This window comes from Catharus ustulatus, chromosome 2, assembly GCF_009819885.2.
Source record: "Catharus ustulatus isolate bCatUst1 chromosome 2, bCatUst1.pri.v2, whole genome shotgun sequence".
NCBI lineage: Eukaryota > Metazoa > Chordata > Aves > Passeriformes > Turdidae > Catharus > Catharus ustulatus.
Window position 1 is genome coordinate 10,082,712 of NC_046222.1, and position 17,949 is coordinate 10,100,660.

At 38.7% G+C, this 17,949-nt stretch overlaps 1 protein-coding gene across 12 annotated transcripts in view; it reads right to left on the reverse strand.

The window, feature by feature from the left end:
- ROBO2 (roundabout guidance receptor 2) overlaps positions 1-17,666 on the reverse strand; it is an 847,836-nt gene extending 830,170 nt beyond the window's left edge. For 7 of the 12 annotated variants that reach the window (XM_033051273.2, XM_033051269.2, XM_033051272.2 and 4 more), the window contains exon 1: positions 16,793-17,665. In XM_033051273.2, the coding sequence (XP_032907164.1) occupies positions 16,793-16,916 (124 nt within the window). In that variant the 5' untranslated portion in view covers positions 16,917-17,665. Of the gene's footprint in view, positions 1-16,792 lie in introns of all 12 variants that reach the window. The other 5 variants (XM_033051279.2, XM_033051276.2, XM_033051278.2 and 2 more) reach the window with 2 other exon arrangements.
- Positions 17,667-17,949: the final 283 nt, after the last annotated feature.

Consider the following 17,949-nt stretch of genomic DNA (forward strand, 5'->3'; position numbering starts at 1 on the left):
ACCAGCAGGTGGGAGTCAAAAATTAAAGGCCTGAATCCCAGCTTAGTCTTTCCTCTGTAGCAGCAAGCACAGGCAGTAGAGGTTATTGAACCGGATAAAAAGGCAAACGTGTTGCTTCCTCCCGGACACACTGAGTACTATGCATCACTGTCAAAAAGCCTGAATAAAAGACCTTGTCTTGCTGTATAAATCCCCTGGTGTCTATACCACTCTCATGAAATTCTTGAGTGCAAAACTTTTATAAAAATTACTACATAAAAGAAAAAACGGGTGATTACGCAGCAACACACTATTGCAGCAATCTTGAAAATCAGCTGGGCTTGCCAATAGAGGCAACAATTGTACTTCAAAACACTTTCTGTAACTGAGAAACAGTGAAAAGGGTAAGTAAGGAAGAAGTAGGATGAGAAGGTGCAATATCTAAGCCACTGCTCACTCCTGCAGCCACCAGTTCAAAGCAGGAGTCTTGAGAATGCTCCTGAGCCGAGCGGCTGTGTGCTCACCATGGTGATTCCCAAAGCCTCCTTTGTCCTTCTCATTCCAAGCACAAGGTAGAGAGTACATCAAAAATCACCAAGACAACCTTGGGGTTTCCGCCTTGCCTTCCTGTTGGGTCTTCACTACTCTCAGAAAGGATGGAGGCAGAAATGGAAGCCAGATTTTACAGCTGCTGGCCAGTAGCCAGAACAGCAGCTAATGTTGCTAAAATCTGATCCATGGTTTTATTAGATGGTGGAAATACCTTCCCCCAATTTTTCTTCCCCTTGAGGTGAGCATGTGTAATTTTTTGAGTTTCAAGACGTATTTAGAACCTCAGATATTGTGTATACATAATTTGTATCACACACACATATATATATATGTTATATATGTCACACCTAAGCATATGTGATCTTTCCACAAACCAAAGTGAGAAACAAGCAGGCAATCTGTAAAAAAATGTTCTACCCATGGATAGGAATAGCTTCTGTGAACTGATGGGATAATCAGTCTTACAGACAAACATTCCCAAGGCAGCCACTTCTTCCACCAAGCCCATATAAGAGACTATAGAATGCAACAACTGGTTGTTTATGATGTGATAAAGAGACATCCACAAAGGAAAACCAGATGTGAATATGCAGAGGCAAAAATTTCCAATTAAAATGGCAAGAGAGGGGTTAGAGGTAGATAAAATGGATCTTAGAGTGCAGATTTCATTTCCACCTATTGCCACACAATATCTGTTCATTAACTTTAGAAGGCAGCAAGTGCTGAAGTGTTTTGCCTTGTGAGTTGCTGATGCCACAAGTTTCTGTTGTTTTCTGAGTTTCATCTTGCTTTTTCTCTCTGGGTCTAGTTACATAACTTTTCATGTTTTGATAAACACTCCTGAATGTGCTGCTTAGAAGATGCTATTAGCATGTTAAGAACTTCTGGAAAGAGAACATTAACAGAAAAAGAGAAAGAGCACCAAACCATAGCTACACAGTCTATATGTTAAAAAACCCCACATTAATTTAGCACAGGTATGGATACACACCTCTGGGGGAATGAAGAGAATAACTTAAGCCATGCAGATGCTTTCCATTGTTTGATGTTGCTGCAGCTTCACAGCCTCAACCCATCATTACAGCACCTTTAACTCTGTAATACTGTGCCTTTTTTTCTTTCTTTCTACAAATGATAAGAAAAGGCACCCACATGCTTCTTTTCAAATGCCAGCACATATTTTGTGTGTTTTATACTGTATTGCATACAAAACAAACAACAACAAAAAAAGACAATTAGGAATTGGAGAGGTTTTTTTGCATCAAGTCTGGACTGCTTGGGCAAGTCTTTGTACTGTTTTCCTATTCAATTCTTTGCCAAATTTGTTTCTGTTTTGCAAACTGTTTGACACAACAGTCTGCTTCTTTTTATATTATAAGGGACCAAGGACTCTTCTCTAGAGATTCACATATTTGTTATGATACAAGTGTTATTTCTACTAGCCAAAACCAGATTTTTAAAAGTCACATCTCATTTTCTTGATCTGCATTTTAGTGTACATGGCTATATTATATGAAAACAATTGCCTGTAAAGAGTAGCCAAAATACAACAGAATGGAAATTTTTAACTAATAGGCACACAAATTTTTGTTCTGTTTAGAGTTTAAGTTTGTTTGCACTCTGGAGTGCTGTGTCCAGTTCCAGACCAGGCTCTGCTCAGGGGTGCCCAGTAATGGGACAAGAGGCAATGAGCAGGAACTGATGCACAGGAAGTTCCACCTGAACATGAGGAAGAACTTCTTCACTGTGCAGTGACCAGCACTGGAACAGGCCACCCAGAGAGGGTGTGGGGTCTCCCTCAGTGGAGATATTCCAGAAGTTCCTGGATGCAATCCTGTGCCATGTGCTCTGGGATGACCCTGCTCGAGCAGAGGTTGGACCAGATGACCAATTGTGGTTCCTTCCAACCTGACTCATTCTGAAATTCTGGAATACTTCTATACTTCCTAGTGGCTATTGAAACAGGAAAAACCTAATTCTCTTCAAATGCCACATAGAAAATAATTTTTTTTACAATTAAAAGTTATGAAGTATTTCTAAACTGATCATCCTGGAATGATAGTCCTTAGGTTTTCCCCACTCTCACTTGAATTTTGGAGGAAGGACACAGACAAGGCCCATAGGGAAAAACCATTCTTTTTCCTACCAATCAAGAGGGAACAAAGTACACTGTTTGCTTAAGGAGGATGCATTCTGCACTCTCCAGAAAGAGGAACTCCCCTGTGGGTAGTGCATACATATTTTATAGTTTTCTGATGAATGAGTGGTACACTGGTAGAAAGCATCAGCAAAATTCCCTCCCATTGATGTGCATTCTCTGACTAGTCCAGTTGTTGCACCAATGTTTCCTCTTCATCCCTCAGTGCTTATTTCTGATATTTTCTGGTATTCTGTTTGCAAAATAGAAAAAAATAAAAAAGTAAACAGGAGTTTGCTAGATTAGAAAAGGCAACAAACTTTTAAATGTAGTATTTAACATTACATTGCTTGCAGTTTAACTTTGTGCTGTTTCCAGCAGGCGCTGCTGAAAGGGTCTGAGCACTCAGGCGTGCAGCTGGCCCCATGCAGGTGATAGAGCTGCTTCAACATGATAAATTCTTTTGAAGGCAAGTATAAAAAAGCTTTGATTCATATACACTGAAACTTGTTATAAGTAATGAATGATTTAGATGGAACACATTTAGCACTGTCTCAGAACGAACATTTATTACAAACATACCACAACATCTAAAGCAGTGGCAGATAGCACACCATCAATCAGAGCAGACCACCAAAACAAATTGTGCCTCATAAACTACTTTAATATGTCACACAGCTTCCAAATATACATCACTGATCCATTTGTTACAAAGCCTGGACTACTTTTTCACTGACAAGTCAATGACATTTGGTATTTTCATTTATGTGTGATATCACAATGAATCTAAGGACTCCATTCACCCAAAATTAGGTTCCTGCCAGCACTGGCCTTTAATGCTCCTCAGGCTTGCACAGCTCTGCACACATGGATCTTGGTAATGATGCCTGTCTACAAAGCCCCATTTGCCAGTGTACTTTGTCTGTATACTTTAGCAGCATCTTGCTAACTATTTCACCTCCTTCAAGCTGCAGTTCCCTCTGCACCCATGCAAAATTTATGGCCCATCCTGATAAGAGTAGGCAGCAGCACAGTAGAAGTTTTAAAGGGCATATGTTACATGCTGGAGAACACATTTTTCAACTCAATTTAAAGAAGCAATTGAGAAAGGTGTATCTACTTTTCTCTTTCAATATCAACAGAAACACCTAGAAAATAATTCTGCCACAGAATAGCAGAAAATTAACTCGTTATATATTTGGTCTGACAGCCTGCACAGGCTTAAAGTTTCTGCATTTATATCTAAGGCCTGTACTAAAGCACAGCTAATATAAAAAAAAAAAAGTTTCTTTCCCAGTGTGAGGATTAATCAAACACTGTAAACCACCAAAAAATGAGCACTTCATCCTCCATCTCAGTGCACTTCTATAGGTATAAATGACAAGTTATGCTTCAGAAACATGCCCAAGTGCTGCAAATGCAAATTTAAGAGCATGGATTTCACACAATTTTTTAAGAAACCTATGTCAGAACAAATTGTGCTGAGTGGAGGATTAAGAAGTTAAGAGTCTTGTTTTTTGTTAGCTTTCAAAAATCCGTAGCACATTTCCTAGTCAAACATCCCTTCTTGTATCTCAAAACGGACTGGAAAGCTTACAGTTCACATACAGTTTGGTGTAAACAGTCTTAAGGGATTTCCAAGTGCATCCCATAAATTTAGATTGCTGGGATAATGAGCTACATGGCCTGATTTCTTGCCAGTGCACTAAATACTTTTTTGCCACTCTGCAAACTGCTGCTGCATCAGACAGGGGACACATCTGAGGCAGCACAAACAGCACCAGCACAGGCTGCCCAGGGCTGTGAGCGAAGAAGCAAAGCTCTGCCAGGTCAGTACCAGTGCTGTGGTGCAACCCAGTGCACACCATTTTCAACTCACACGTTTCCCAACAAATTCTCAGTTTTACATTTCAAACACAATTCTTCACACATTCTCTGCCTGATGCTTCTCCTGATCCGAGCTTTGTAATTGTCTGAAGTTTTAAGGAAGTTTGCATTTTTATCACTTATTTTTTAGTCCTGCTTGAAAGTGAGTTATACTCCTGTTTCATTTATTTTTAAGTATCAAATGTTAGTATTTAAGCCCTATAACGTGTCATTGATCTGCACGTTAAGTATCCAGTGAAATCAATAGCCTGTTCAGTGTAGAAGAATCAATGGTATGGCATAAACCTAAATAAGTATTCTGCACACAAAACTCTGTGATGCCACCTTGATTTCAGTCTTTCATGTATGGCTACCCAAGTCAAATATTTATTCAAGTTATACTTGCACAAAGAAGACAACAAAACTGATAAAATTAGTGGCAAGTGCAGTGGCATTAGTGGTGTGAGTCATGTAATCAGTCAAAACACTTCTAATACTTTTAGAGGATATTATAGGAATAAATAAGAAAAGACAAGCCATTATGATTTTTCTATGTGATAATAGTTTTTTATATTTATACCAAAGCCAACACAGATTACTAACTAGCTGACACCTATTATGAAGGCTGAATAATTCTGTATCATGTTGAGATCCAAGAGAACACTCATCTGCAATATGACAAGTCATCATGAAAATTTTGGGTTGTAAAGCCTGAAAGAGCCATAAATGGACAAAGAGACAAAGAATGTATCTGATAAGGTTTCTGTTTGTGTTCTATCCCTGTCAGCTTTGTGGACTGAAAGCATCCCCACTGGGTATCCCCAGCAATTCTGCTTCCACAAGGGGTTTCATGAGCAGCTCAGAGCTGCTCAGCAGACAGAAGGAGTACACACAGCCCTGGTTCAAAAGGAACATAATATGTCATGACTTAATAGTGTTTGATTTCTCCCCAGTGGTTTTTAAGGCTAGAGAGTTGACCTCCTTCCTCCCTTGGTGCTTGACTGCTGACATCTCCATGTTCCTTCTTGATTAACCAAACCTCATCCTCCACTTTATTCCTTAAGCCTGGTTTTTCAAAGAGTGCTCTTGTTGCTTAAGAAAAGGAAGAAAAAGAATTGGACAAGGTAGCTACATAGAACACTTAGTGAGATAGGGGGCTAAAATCCCACACCAGGCTTGGCAGCTGTGATAATGATGTATAATTTAATTGAAGCTATACTGTGAGCCTCAAAAGGACTTCAGACCTTTTCCCATGTTTATATATTATTCAGGCTAATGGCAACCCTGAAATAGAAAAAGCTTCTTATCTCTTAAAACTTTTATTGCAGTGAGTTCAAAATGCACAAAGCTGAGTGCTGGTCTGTCTGCTTTAATGCAAAGTGAAAGGAGGCTGCTTCCAGTGCTCTTTTGCATCTCTGTCTTGGCAAAAAGACAGATGGGATTGGATGCCTTAGAAACCAGGGATGCCATGGCATGCATGAAATTTAAAGGTTTGCATTATTTCTATACTTAGGACATGTTATTCATATCGGGCTATTATTTGTTTTCATTTTTTTTTTAAGCACAAGTTCATAGAAAAATTATAAATCTCATTAGACAAGACAAAAATCTATAGCAATCAATACAAATGGCCCCTCCCTTGCATTTTGTGCAAGTTAAATGACAGATCTTGCTGCACATTTAATGTTGTTACAAAAGCCTGTGTCTACAGGGTTTTTGAAAACTAACATAATAATTTATGGAAGGATGACAAGAGGCTTATTAGCAGTTGTGTTGTCTGGTGCATATTTATCCTGTTGAGCACACAGTAAAAAAAGATGATTCTTCAAACTGGTCTTCAGTCTGTGCTCAACTTACATGTACAGGAGAACAGAGGAATAAATCAGGAATCTTCATAGGAAGGTTTTTGCTTCCAGCCATTGTTTATACCATAATGCAAAATTGGAACTCAATATGACACAGCTGCACATGCCCACATCAAAAATAATACACCTATAATTAAATAAAATAACCCCAAATCACGTCTGCAGAAGACAGTGGTCACATAAAGCCAGTAAGGAATTCTTCAAATTATTTTCCTTTCAGAATGCACAGCAAACTTTCCCCCTGTGGTGGCTGTCTATAGGTGTTGTGGTGATCGATGAATCACCAGCTCATCTCGTGATCTTTCCCAATGTGCAGAGACAATGTAAGTGCCATTAAACAAATCAGTCACTGCTGAATTTCTGCTGAGGAGATTATGAACAGATACATTCAGAGCTGGCGACTGCTCTTGCCATGAATCAAAAATGTGTACTGCTAAACTGATTTAGGGCCTCAAACTACATTATCTGTAAAATGAAATTACCATGTTCTTTGTTTGGAAAGGGAATTGAAAAGACCAATATAGATCAAGTAAATTTACATGCATAATACATTACATTATCCTGTGTTCTCAACACATCTCACTTTCGCTACATGAGGTGCACTTTTTGAGAGCACATACAAGCTTTTGTAACATAGCTTTTGTTTAAACTAGGCTTTAAGCAAGTTTATGAAGCTGCTCTAAATGCTGGAGAATTCATAAAAGATAACACATCTTCTGCAATTTCAATAGTACAAAAACTCTCACCAATTACTGTGTCCCTTTCAGACTAAAGAGCAATAATATACCATCAAAGGGCACCAGAAAGGAAATGAGTCAAAATACTGAGCCATGTTTTCTCAAGAATATGAATTAACCAAAAGCAGATTATCAGGAACAAAAATGTATCTACATGTTCCTCATGAAGTGTTGCATTGTCTCTAACTCTCTCTATAGGAATAATTCAAGGTAACATTTCTTATCAGCATTTTTTCTGTTTAAATGCAGTGAAAGAGCTATTAAAACAGATTGAAAGAAATTAACGACTTGCTGATAAATAACCTCTATAGATAACCATGTGTAAAAGGTCTTCTAAAAATTAGAAAACAATTGACAAGAAGAAGAAACTGTGCACTGAATGTGAAGATCAAAGGAGCTGAGAAACAACCTAACCAACATAGATATAAAACTGCCAGTGACTGGTGCCCAGGAGCTGTAATGCAGAACGAGCTCTTAAGACAGCTCAAAGAGTGATAGTATAATAATGTTGGATTTTAAAATATATCCTATGCAGGGCTGCTGTAGAAAAAGTGAATTGAGATTGTGTTAAACAGAGAATTTATCCTCCTCACAGTAATAGAGGCAATGCATTAACAAGTTAATTAGGAAAAGAAAAAGAAAAAAGGAAGTAGAAACAGTAGATGTTCCTCCTAAAACACAGAGAGAGTGAAATTAAGTTTTATGTCATTATTATCCAAAAGGCTTTTTTCTCAAAGTACCAAAAACTGAGACTTTGCCCTGATATGTGGCAGAGTGTTTCTGTCTCCACCTACTGCACCAGAAATCTCCACCACTGACTTTAGACAAGTTCCTTCACAACTCTATTGCAATTCTATTCTTAAACTCCAACAGTCCTGGTCTTTAAAATATATTTTTTTCCATCAAAACAATATTCAACAGCATGAACAAATTGACTAAAAGATGACTTCTTCAGTTCTCTTCCTATTTCCCTTCTGCTGTTCTTCAACACTCAAAAGAAGATTGGAACTTTAAAAATAAAAATGGAAATTAAAATTCAGCAGAGTCATACTTCTTATTTCCACAGTGACTACTAACAGCTAGAACATTACCCAGATTCCAAGACTATCACTTTTTTAAAGCAGAAGCCAAAAAGTCTAGCAGTGGGGAAAAAAAAATCAAAATTGCAAAGTTGAAAACCGACTTTTGTCTACATGTTTAATTCTGAAATTTTTATCCTTCACCGTGCTTTGTAACCTTAAACTATTTTAAGTACACATTTGTGCTTTTTTGCTATTAAACCTGCATTAATTATCACATTTTTTTAAAATGTATACATAAGTTGAAAGTTATTGAATTAAGAGATTCTTGACATCAAAGCAGCAGTACTTCATTGAAACACATTGTCTCTTACTGGACAAACCTATCCCAAGTGCCTGGATAATCAGAAAGATGATAAATAACTCAGCCAGACCCATGGCAGAATGACAGATAGCAAATGAGGACTGTAGACAAATTCTCAAGCTTTCCACATTCACCAGCAGTATGAAATCACCATAACTAGTGGGAACTGCATCAGTGTCACAATTTTTCCTCTGTCTTCATCAGCCTCAGGACTTTTCCTCACTCTCATCTTCAAATCAGTTCTTTCCCAACTGATTTGATCTGTTTGTAGGCAAGGACTACTCAGTAAGAGCTGTCATGATTGATTATCAAATAGATGATACCCAGCTAAGACTCAAAAGCAGATTTTCCTCGCATTTGAAGAGGCATAATTCTAGAAATTTCAGTGGAATTTTTCCTGCCCATAAGAAAGATGCTGAGAAAATTCCAGAACCTCCAGACACACCCTGATACACAGAGCAACACTGCAGGTCTGCTCAAGCAAGTACAAGAAAAAAGACCCAGTCTTTTATTTGCAGAAGACACCAAACCAGGGGCATCCCTCAAGGTCCATTTTCTGTGTAATATGCTCATATCTTAAGCCAGAAGTAGCAGATTTGGTATCTCAGTTGCTTTCCAGAGAAATGCTGAATGTAGTGAGAGAAAAACAGATTCTCCTGCCTCTTTTCTGGAGATAAAAGAAATTAAGAACACTGCCTGTGGTTTCTCAAAGTAAGCACTAATTACATTAAAAATTATGATAATGGAATTCAAAATTTCAATATGCTAGTAAGACTTAAAAATATATCCAAATAATGCTTTTTTGAAACACACAACCTAATACTTGATATTGTTTTTATTAGGGTGTGTCTGCCACTGGTTTTCACTCACCCAGTCCTGCAGTAGCTTTCTCTATGATTTCTATGGATCCTTTACCTTCATGGGAGAAGAAAGGTAGTGACATGATCAAATAGCATGAAAGTTGTCTCCCAAATTTTCTATAATTAAGCAGAATAAAATCCTTCAATATCTCTCAAAAACACTTACTCCAATTTTCAGAAAAAAGTTAGTTGTTTTTTCCCCCACTCATTTTAATTTTTCCATATCAAAGTTTACATAGATTTACATTTCTTCTCCCAAGAAGGTTCTAACCAGTGGGTAAACCATTTGTTCCTTTACTCCTATTTACAGAGCTAAGGATCCCTTTCTTCTCTACTGTCAGTACAATGGACCTACAAACTAGGTTAAATTACCAAGCCAGAGGCACAAATCTCAAGCAGTGTGCTAAATCTGTGACTTTTCTCTCTCTAAACTTGCAAAAAATCCCCCAGTGCACTTTTAATGAGCACACAAAGTCCAGCAGGTAGAAAGTTAATTGTTAACTAAAGCAATGTGTGGTGCTAAGGAGGGCACTTATCCAGCCTCCTCCATGGGAAACACAGAGAAGAATTTTCTGCTTATTTGCACCACCACAGACCTGTCCATGCTTGAAGCCATGCAGGAATTGCCCTGGTGATGCCTCCTCACAATTTACGCGAGAGTGGGAACCACAGGGCTGTGCCCAAAGCTGGAAGGAAACAGGAAAGCTGTGAGGGGTGCTGGTATTCAGGGGGTGCAGGAGCCCAGAGTAAAGAGGGTGCTACACTCAGGCAAATCAAAACTGATTTTTGTGAAGGCTGAGATTCCTTGTCACTGAGAGCTTCTGCTGAGTGATCAGCATCTCTGGAAACAAAGCTGGATTTTATCTCTCTTGTTCTTTCCATTATTTTAAGTTTGCTCATGCAAGGAAACACAGTAATGAAAAAACACTGGTTTTGAGGGAAAACCTTAGAAAAATATTTTTCTTTTACTTCACTTCTCTGTGCAATATAGTTCTGCAACCATGAAGTTGTTTTAATAGCTACCTAGTGAGGCTCATGCAGTTTTCAAACCTAGTAGGATGAAATTAGTGCTAGGATGAGAGCTAACATGATAAAATTCAGCCAAGAAGAAGATGTTAGGATTCAAATGTAAATTACTGAAAAAGTAATTTCTTTTGAAGATACTCTTCCTATTGAACATCAGCTCTAAATGAGAGCTTTACATTGTTGGTGGTTCAAGCAACATTTACCAAAACAAACTAATTTGTAAAAGCATCATACATCCTTGCCCCCCAGTTTTGAATGTACTAAGGAAAGAAGTTTTCATTAGATTATTTAGTAATGGTTCCTGAAAGAAGTAATGTACTCTGACTATTCCTTAATCATGCTTTGAAACAAATCAATAGTGCTCAACTGATGAACAATAATTTCTTTGAAAATTTGTAGAAAGGGAAAGCCAAAATAACATTTTCTCAGCCACTCTGGTATGAGTTTAAGCCTGTTCATCAGTTTGAAAGTGCACATCTGATCTGTGCTCTTTCAAAATCTAAAGGCAATGTACACATGTTCATGTCATTTGTGGACAAAAGTAAAGAGAGTATGCTTGTGCTTGCTGGCTCTCTAATGCCAATGGTGCTTTATGGTTGTTCCAAAATCTATTCAACACAAAGAAAAAATTAAAAAAAAAATTAAAATAAAAAAATGCAAATAACCAAAGGAGAGGAACCTGTATCCATGGTGGATGAAGTGTTATTTAAATATTCCTTCTGGTTTATAACTGTTTGATCAACATACTTTTTAATATGATAGCAAACATTTCAAGCAATACTCCAAGCACAGGATGTGGACATAGGATTCAAAGGAAGGTGCCACCTTATTAATATTTTCTTTTCCTGGATCATCTGGAGCTACAGGGTGAAGTTATGTGTCAACTTGAACTACCTTAAATCAAAGCATGATCACAATCTCTTCTCTTCTCTTGTGGCTTCTGTACCAAGCTGCCCTGGGACCTGAGAGTGTGCAAACAAGGGATCACCTCAGCCAAATGGATGGCATCAGCTAAATGGATGCCATCCTCTCTTATCTGATCCTACCTGGATTGTCTCCCCTGGCAGAGGTGCCACAGATGTGCAGGAGCACCAGCAGAAGAGTGGGAAGGAAATCCTGCAGACAGGACTCTAGGAAGTTGAAGGAGACTGAAAACCTGGCTCAGGCTGACTCCATCTGCCAAAGGATGGCAATCCCTTCTCAATAGTGGCTGGAAACACTCTCCCAGCCTGTGTTTTATTTGCTGTTTAGTTTTGGGACAGCACTGTTCTGCTCTTCTGTAGATGTTACACTTCCCCCACATTGCTCCCCTTGTGACTGGAGAAGCCATATCATTTTCCCTCCCTTGCAGCTGAGAAGAAAACTCTCACAAGCTCAGTTTTCCATTGGTTCCATCTCCATTGCCTCTGCCTTGTGAGACTAAATACAGGTTGCCAAACTTCTATGAAGTATTTCAAATGTCTTCAAAGACATGAAAAATAGATAAATATATATTCCATTTATTCCAACAAAGTGTGTGCAGGAAGCTTCATGCATCCCCAGAGAGCTTTTGAATTCAGATTTCACTCTGAAGAAAGTGGTGTAAAAGAAGGTGCAAAAACTGGTTTGTTATCATGGGATAGAGGCTAAATCTAGACTTCAAAGAAAATAGAAGACTAAATAAAACACAGTTAATTTCACAGTCACTCTGTATCCAAATAAATACTATTTTCCTTTCAAGAATATTCAAAACAAAACTATTAGAACATCCTTTGGTACATCAAATCATATACTGTGTGTAGTCATATGCTTTATATACTTACAGTCAAACTAAAACTGCAGATCCACACTTACAGTACTCAGTTTCTAAAATTAGACTTTTAGATCCTTAGCTATGCACAAGCCACCTCCTCCAATATATTGAGCTTCCTCTGAAGTTAAAAAAATGTGAATTTCTTGCTACTCAAGATCAGGTTGCTTCTGTGAAACATAGGGAAATGCTTTTATGACCCTGAGTCTGTAATTTTTGGTCAGTATTTCATAAGTTTTTCCAATGTAAAAGAGGACAGCAGCCTATTTAATATCTCATGATTTAAGAAATACTGTTAGTCATACAGCTTGGTAATATATTAAAAAATAATTCATGCAGTTTATCCTTTAAATTGCATAAAATAAATTACTTAAATTAGATAAATGGCAAACTATATAAAGTACTATGCTCAAAATCACATAAAGTAAACAGTGAATCATCCCAGCACAGCTGGCTGTGCTACAAGTGCTGCAAGTCAACCAGCACATCAAAAGCTCCACATCCAACCAGACTTCTCATGCCTCACAATTACAATGAAATCCAGGCTACCTGGGCTCATGTAAATGCCTCCTATCTACTTTCATTTATTTAACATTTAAACTATTGTTGGTGTACTACACGCACACTAAATAATACATGTGCTGATCAATCTACAGGGAGACAGAATCTGAGGCACACAGCTTTGTATCAGCCTCACCAGTAATACCTTGCCAGAGACACTAAAGATTTCTAGCACTGGTACCTTTTGCCATAAAAATGATTAAACTGCAATAGAGCTGAAATTGGAACTGAAATATAAGGCTGGATCACTTGCATAATAAACTTTGATTTAGTCATTAAAGAGATTATTGCTTCACTTCCCTGTAGACAGTAAGGACAGGCACCACCCTCATATAGTTCTGTGGGGTGATGCCCTGTGGTTGCATTTTATTTTTATTCCTACCATTTGATCATAAGTAAATCAAGTTCTGAAAATGGAAACTCTTGCGGTGAAGCGCTAAGGAGATGTGAACAAACAAGGCTTTGGGGAGAAGACATTCTTTAACCTGAATTTCCCAGCACTAGTTCTGGTCCTTTCCCTCTGAAGTCTTTTCATCTCCAGCTCCTGTCATCCCTAAGGTCTTCTCTTTGCCTGGGAGGTGTTGCCAGCACTGCTGACAGATTACTCTTGTGCCAGACCCTGGGGTGTGCACAGAGTCTCTCTGTGCCCCTCCTGAGGCTCAGCTCACCCCAAAAACCATCCCAGAGTGGCTCAGTCTGCCACCCCTCAGCTGCTGACTGGGCAGAAGAACCAGATCCTTTTACAGAGACCACCATGTGAAGAGTCAGACTCCTCAAAGCCTGGATGGACACAGTTTTCCCCAGTGAATGCAAGGGCTGTTTCCAAGATGAGTAAGGGGTTTATGTCCCCCAAGAGTGGTGGCTGTCCTAATGCTCTCACTCTCTCTCTCTCTGAACCTTTCAGTCACACAGCTTTCCACACAGTTAGAAACAAATGGGCAGCTTACTTCCCAGTCTACAGATTCCCCCAAATGCCACCTAACAGACACAAAGAATATCCATTTGTCTGGGTACATTCAAACCTGTTTTCAGCCTCTGTCTACCTATGACAAAGATATATGACAAAGTGAAAACAGTGTTCTGAAAATTCAGAAGGGGATAGGCATTAGCAACACCTCAAATATGCTTTCTGATTTAAGATAAACCAGTACTTAATGTCCTTTTTCTAGGTTTCTGGTCTCCCTATTATAAATCCTTCTTAAACTTGAACCATGGTGTTTTTTCAGCTTAAGGGAAAAAATAAATACCAGTTGATTTGCACCTCCAAGTTCTGATTTCAGACTCCAGTTTATCTTGATCACTAGTTTATAAATCCCAGTTTAAAGCACCTTTAGAGACTACATTCCAATGAATCATTCTGAAAGGTTTTCTTACATGCAGACTTAAAAGAAAATTGTATCTTTATGCTTCTCTGGACCCACATGCAGGACTCATTTCACTCCCTGACACCTAACTTTGCAACTAAATCAGGAGCAGGTTTCTACCCATAATTCCATTTCTTAAATGTACGTGGGTGAAAATTTTTCTTGGTTTTAGTGAATTCCAAGGAGAGAAACAAAGGTGAAAAGAGCTGGTTTTGTCATACATACAGAATTATACAGCAAGACCACAGAAAATGTCTTCTCAGAGCCAATAACTTCAGCAATTAAGTTTCCATGTATTGTAGCTGAAAATTTTCCAGATTCATTAACTTGTACTGATCATGACCAGGACCCACACAGACACAAGGCCTGCACAGATACCAACACTTTCCAAAGATGCTTATACTTTGCAGCACTTTTGAGACAAAATGTAGTCTGGAAGAACTAGAGGTTGGTCCAAATCAGCTGCTGCTATCCACCATGCAGCTCACTTCAGCACAGGTAACACTGTGAGTCATCCAGTGCATTTCCAGCTGCACATACCCAGCCTCACCCTTTCCCTCTGAACAGGGGAACTGGAAGTTGCTATGCAGGTCTCTGGTTGTCTGGAATCTCTTAAAAATAAAAATAATAATAACAAAAAAAAAAAAAAAAAAAAAAAAAAAAAATCTCTGTTGGTGTTTTGGGATGGGCTTCCCAGTGACCTGCAGTGGAGAAGTTTTCATGCTGACCTCTCACCATGAACTCCATGTGCACACCAACACATCACTGGCATATAAGCAAAAGCTGATCCTTAATGGTTAATGGAAAGGGGAGGTGCACACATTCTGTTTTGGAGGTCAGAAACACTCAGACTACATGACCTTACAACTGTATTCTGGCAGATGCTGAGCTTGGAGCTTCCCCCAGAAAGCAAGCATCCTCTTCAGGTCCCACAGCACTCACAACAATATCACGTATGAAACAACCACTGGGCAGCAGCATGCTGACGTTTTTGCTGATTCAGAGCTCCCAGCAAGCAAGACAAATTACTTCTCAGCCTCCTTGAAACAGGTATCTTCCTTATGTTCTGTTTCAGCTGCAAAAAACACTTCTTAGAACAGAAAAAGCCCCTATTAAGATATTTTCTGCAGTCAGGTTCATAGGTTATTTTCTACCCGTGATAAAAATTCAGCTCTTTGCCTCTGCCTGAGAGCAGGTAAGAGACCAAAGCAATCCAGCCCTCATTTACCGGATTTAATTGAAAATGGGAGAAAGGGAAAAAAGTTAACAGCATTTCTTAAATCCCAGGATCTTGACAGTGACATATAATCCTAAATCACATACCTCTGAGAGGAGGTCATACTGCCCAGAGTAAATAACAGCTTGTAATTTGTGACGAGGATACCCAGCAGCAGCACTGTGAGATACATGTGATAATGTGATTTACAGGACCAGGAAATAATTTTCAGATACATGTGCTGCATTAAAAATCCAGGTTAAGCATGTGCTGCAACTTTTCCCTTGAAGGTACAGTAGGTGGAAGATTAAATGCAACAAAAGGAAATGTCGAGGGGGGAGGGAGGAGTCTCCTGCTGAGATGTTGTGATAAATTATTAAAACTTCTTTTTAATGTTGATGCTACTCTTTAACCTCAGATCACAATACTGACATCAGAGAAAGGCTGGAAGTGCTATTAAAGCTGTGATAAACACACCATGCTGTGGCAACACTTGTAAGGAAAAAAAAAAGAAAAAAAATCCTGGGGGTGCCTCCAATCAGCAACATCAAGAAACAACCAGGGAGAAAATATCAAACTATCTACAATCCACATTCCCTCAGTCCAAATATTTATGAGATACCATTTATGCTCACTGAGCTATATTAGATTATGAGACCTCAATAACCCATGTTTTCCATAAACAAATGTCATGCAAGGAAGCAAAACAAAGTGAACTTTATGAAAAGGCACATTTAGTGAACTGCTCACAGCACACACAGGGTAAATCTTCTCAGCAGTTTTTAACAGAAGAGGAAAATGGATTGCTGCCTTCAAAAATCATAAGTGTTTTCTCAACATAGCATCTTTTTCGATAAAGTTAATGCAATTTGTCTTTATTAACACATCAACTGACATAGCCAGTCAGCCAATTAGTGCTGCTGGCAGTGCATTTCACAACACCCATGTACTCTAAAAAAATGTCTGTCTAGTCATTTTCACCACATATACTAACAATTCTGCACTCAAAATAGGCTTCTTGCTTTCCTTCTCTCTTTTTCTCCAACACTGTTGCCCCCTATGACAGGGGTAACATCACTTCCAATAAAGCCACCAGAGTCCCAGAGGCTTCATAATGAAAAGAGCAACATGAATTCCCACAATCAAAAAAAATCACTAAATTTCTAAATGGCATGCATTTAATTGAATCAAAGCTCTAAACATTATTAATCTAATAGTACAATACAAAGCAAAATTCCTGCAAGGAATACATACCTTACACAGAGTCAGCCAAGCAAACTAACAAGAAAAGAAATTAAACTCCATGCTCTCTTTTTAGCATCCTACTGCAAGCCCACACAGCAACCTGAAATCTGAGTCACTCAAAATAGCACAGGTATTCTCCTCAGATTACTTTTAATACAGCTTTTTCCTACCTTACCCAAACATCCATTGCAAAACTTTTTCTTTCCACTTACCCCCCTTCCAGTGTTTGCCTTTGGTCCTGCTAAGCTTGCTCAGGGTTGGTCCAGAGAAGAGCAACATCAAAATGAAAAGAAGTTCAAGCATAGTGATTTTCCCCCGTTTCAATGATAACAACATTTCCACAAGTTTTTCTTTAAAAAAATACAAAAAAAAGAAAAAAAAAATTTAAAATATCACATCTTCTCCCCCACTTTGTGTTTACTTAGAGAAGAGTGATTAATCATTGAAAAATTAGAGCAATGAGTAGCTTTGCTCCTCTCAGACGTTGAAGTAATATTTCAGTGATGTAGCCCTGAGGAAAGCCACATTTCTCACTGATCCGATTTCTCCCACACAACATGCAGCCAGCACCGCTGCTACTACAGCAGCTATAAAATAATTTCTGCTCCCCACTTTGGTTTCTGTGGGAATATATTCCTCAGCTTGCAGCGTGAGCTTGATTGAAAATGATAAATACAGTAATGCTTGTGTCCAGCAGAAAAGAGAAAAGATGTCAGGATTGTGAAAAAAGATGAGAAGCAGTTGTACTGACAGCTTTAAGCCTGACTGTCTGATCCTAATAGCTGTGCAACCAACCAAATTGCTCTTTTAAGAGTAATAAGGCTTCAGTGAAAGCTGGTGTCACTGCCACTTGGGTAGGTAGTGCAGGGCTTGAAAATCACCAAGGAACCTGCTGGAGATAACGACTGCCACGGTCCCAGCTCCGAGCGCAGAGGGCTGAGCAGAATACAGTATGCACAGGGAGCATTTAATCTCTATTGTGTGCAGGAGATTTCCTGCTCTGCACTGTGCCACTGCTCAGGACTTCTCACTGCATTTTCTTAAGGCTTTACTTCCTATTTTGAACTGAAATGCAAGCCTCCACACACTAATTGCTTGCAGCATTTCTGAATTATTGCATGGGAAGAACCCTGCGTGCCTTTTTTTTTTTTTTTTTTTCCTTTTAAAGTAGCAAACAGGAAGAACAAATCTTTAGCAGTAGCAGCAATCTCTTCACTGCACAGAGCAGCTATGCATTTTATATTTTCACAGTGCTTGTCCTTAGGATCTCCAAAATCCAGGGGGCGGGAGCACAGAGTGGAGAGGGAAGGAAAGAGAAAGGGGACATTCAGTAGTGCACATATTCTCAAAATAATAGATGCAGTCAATT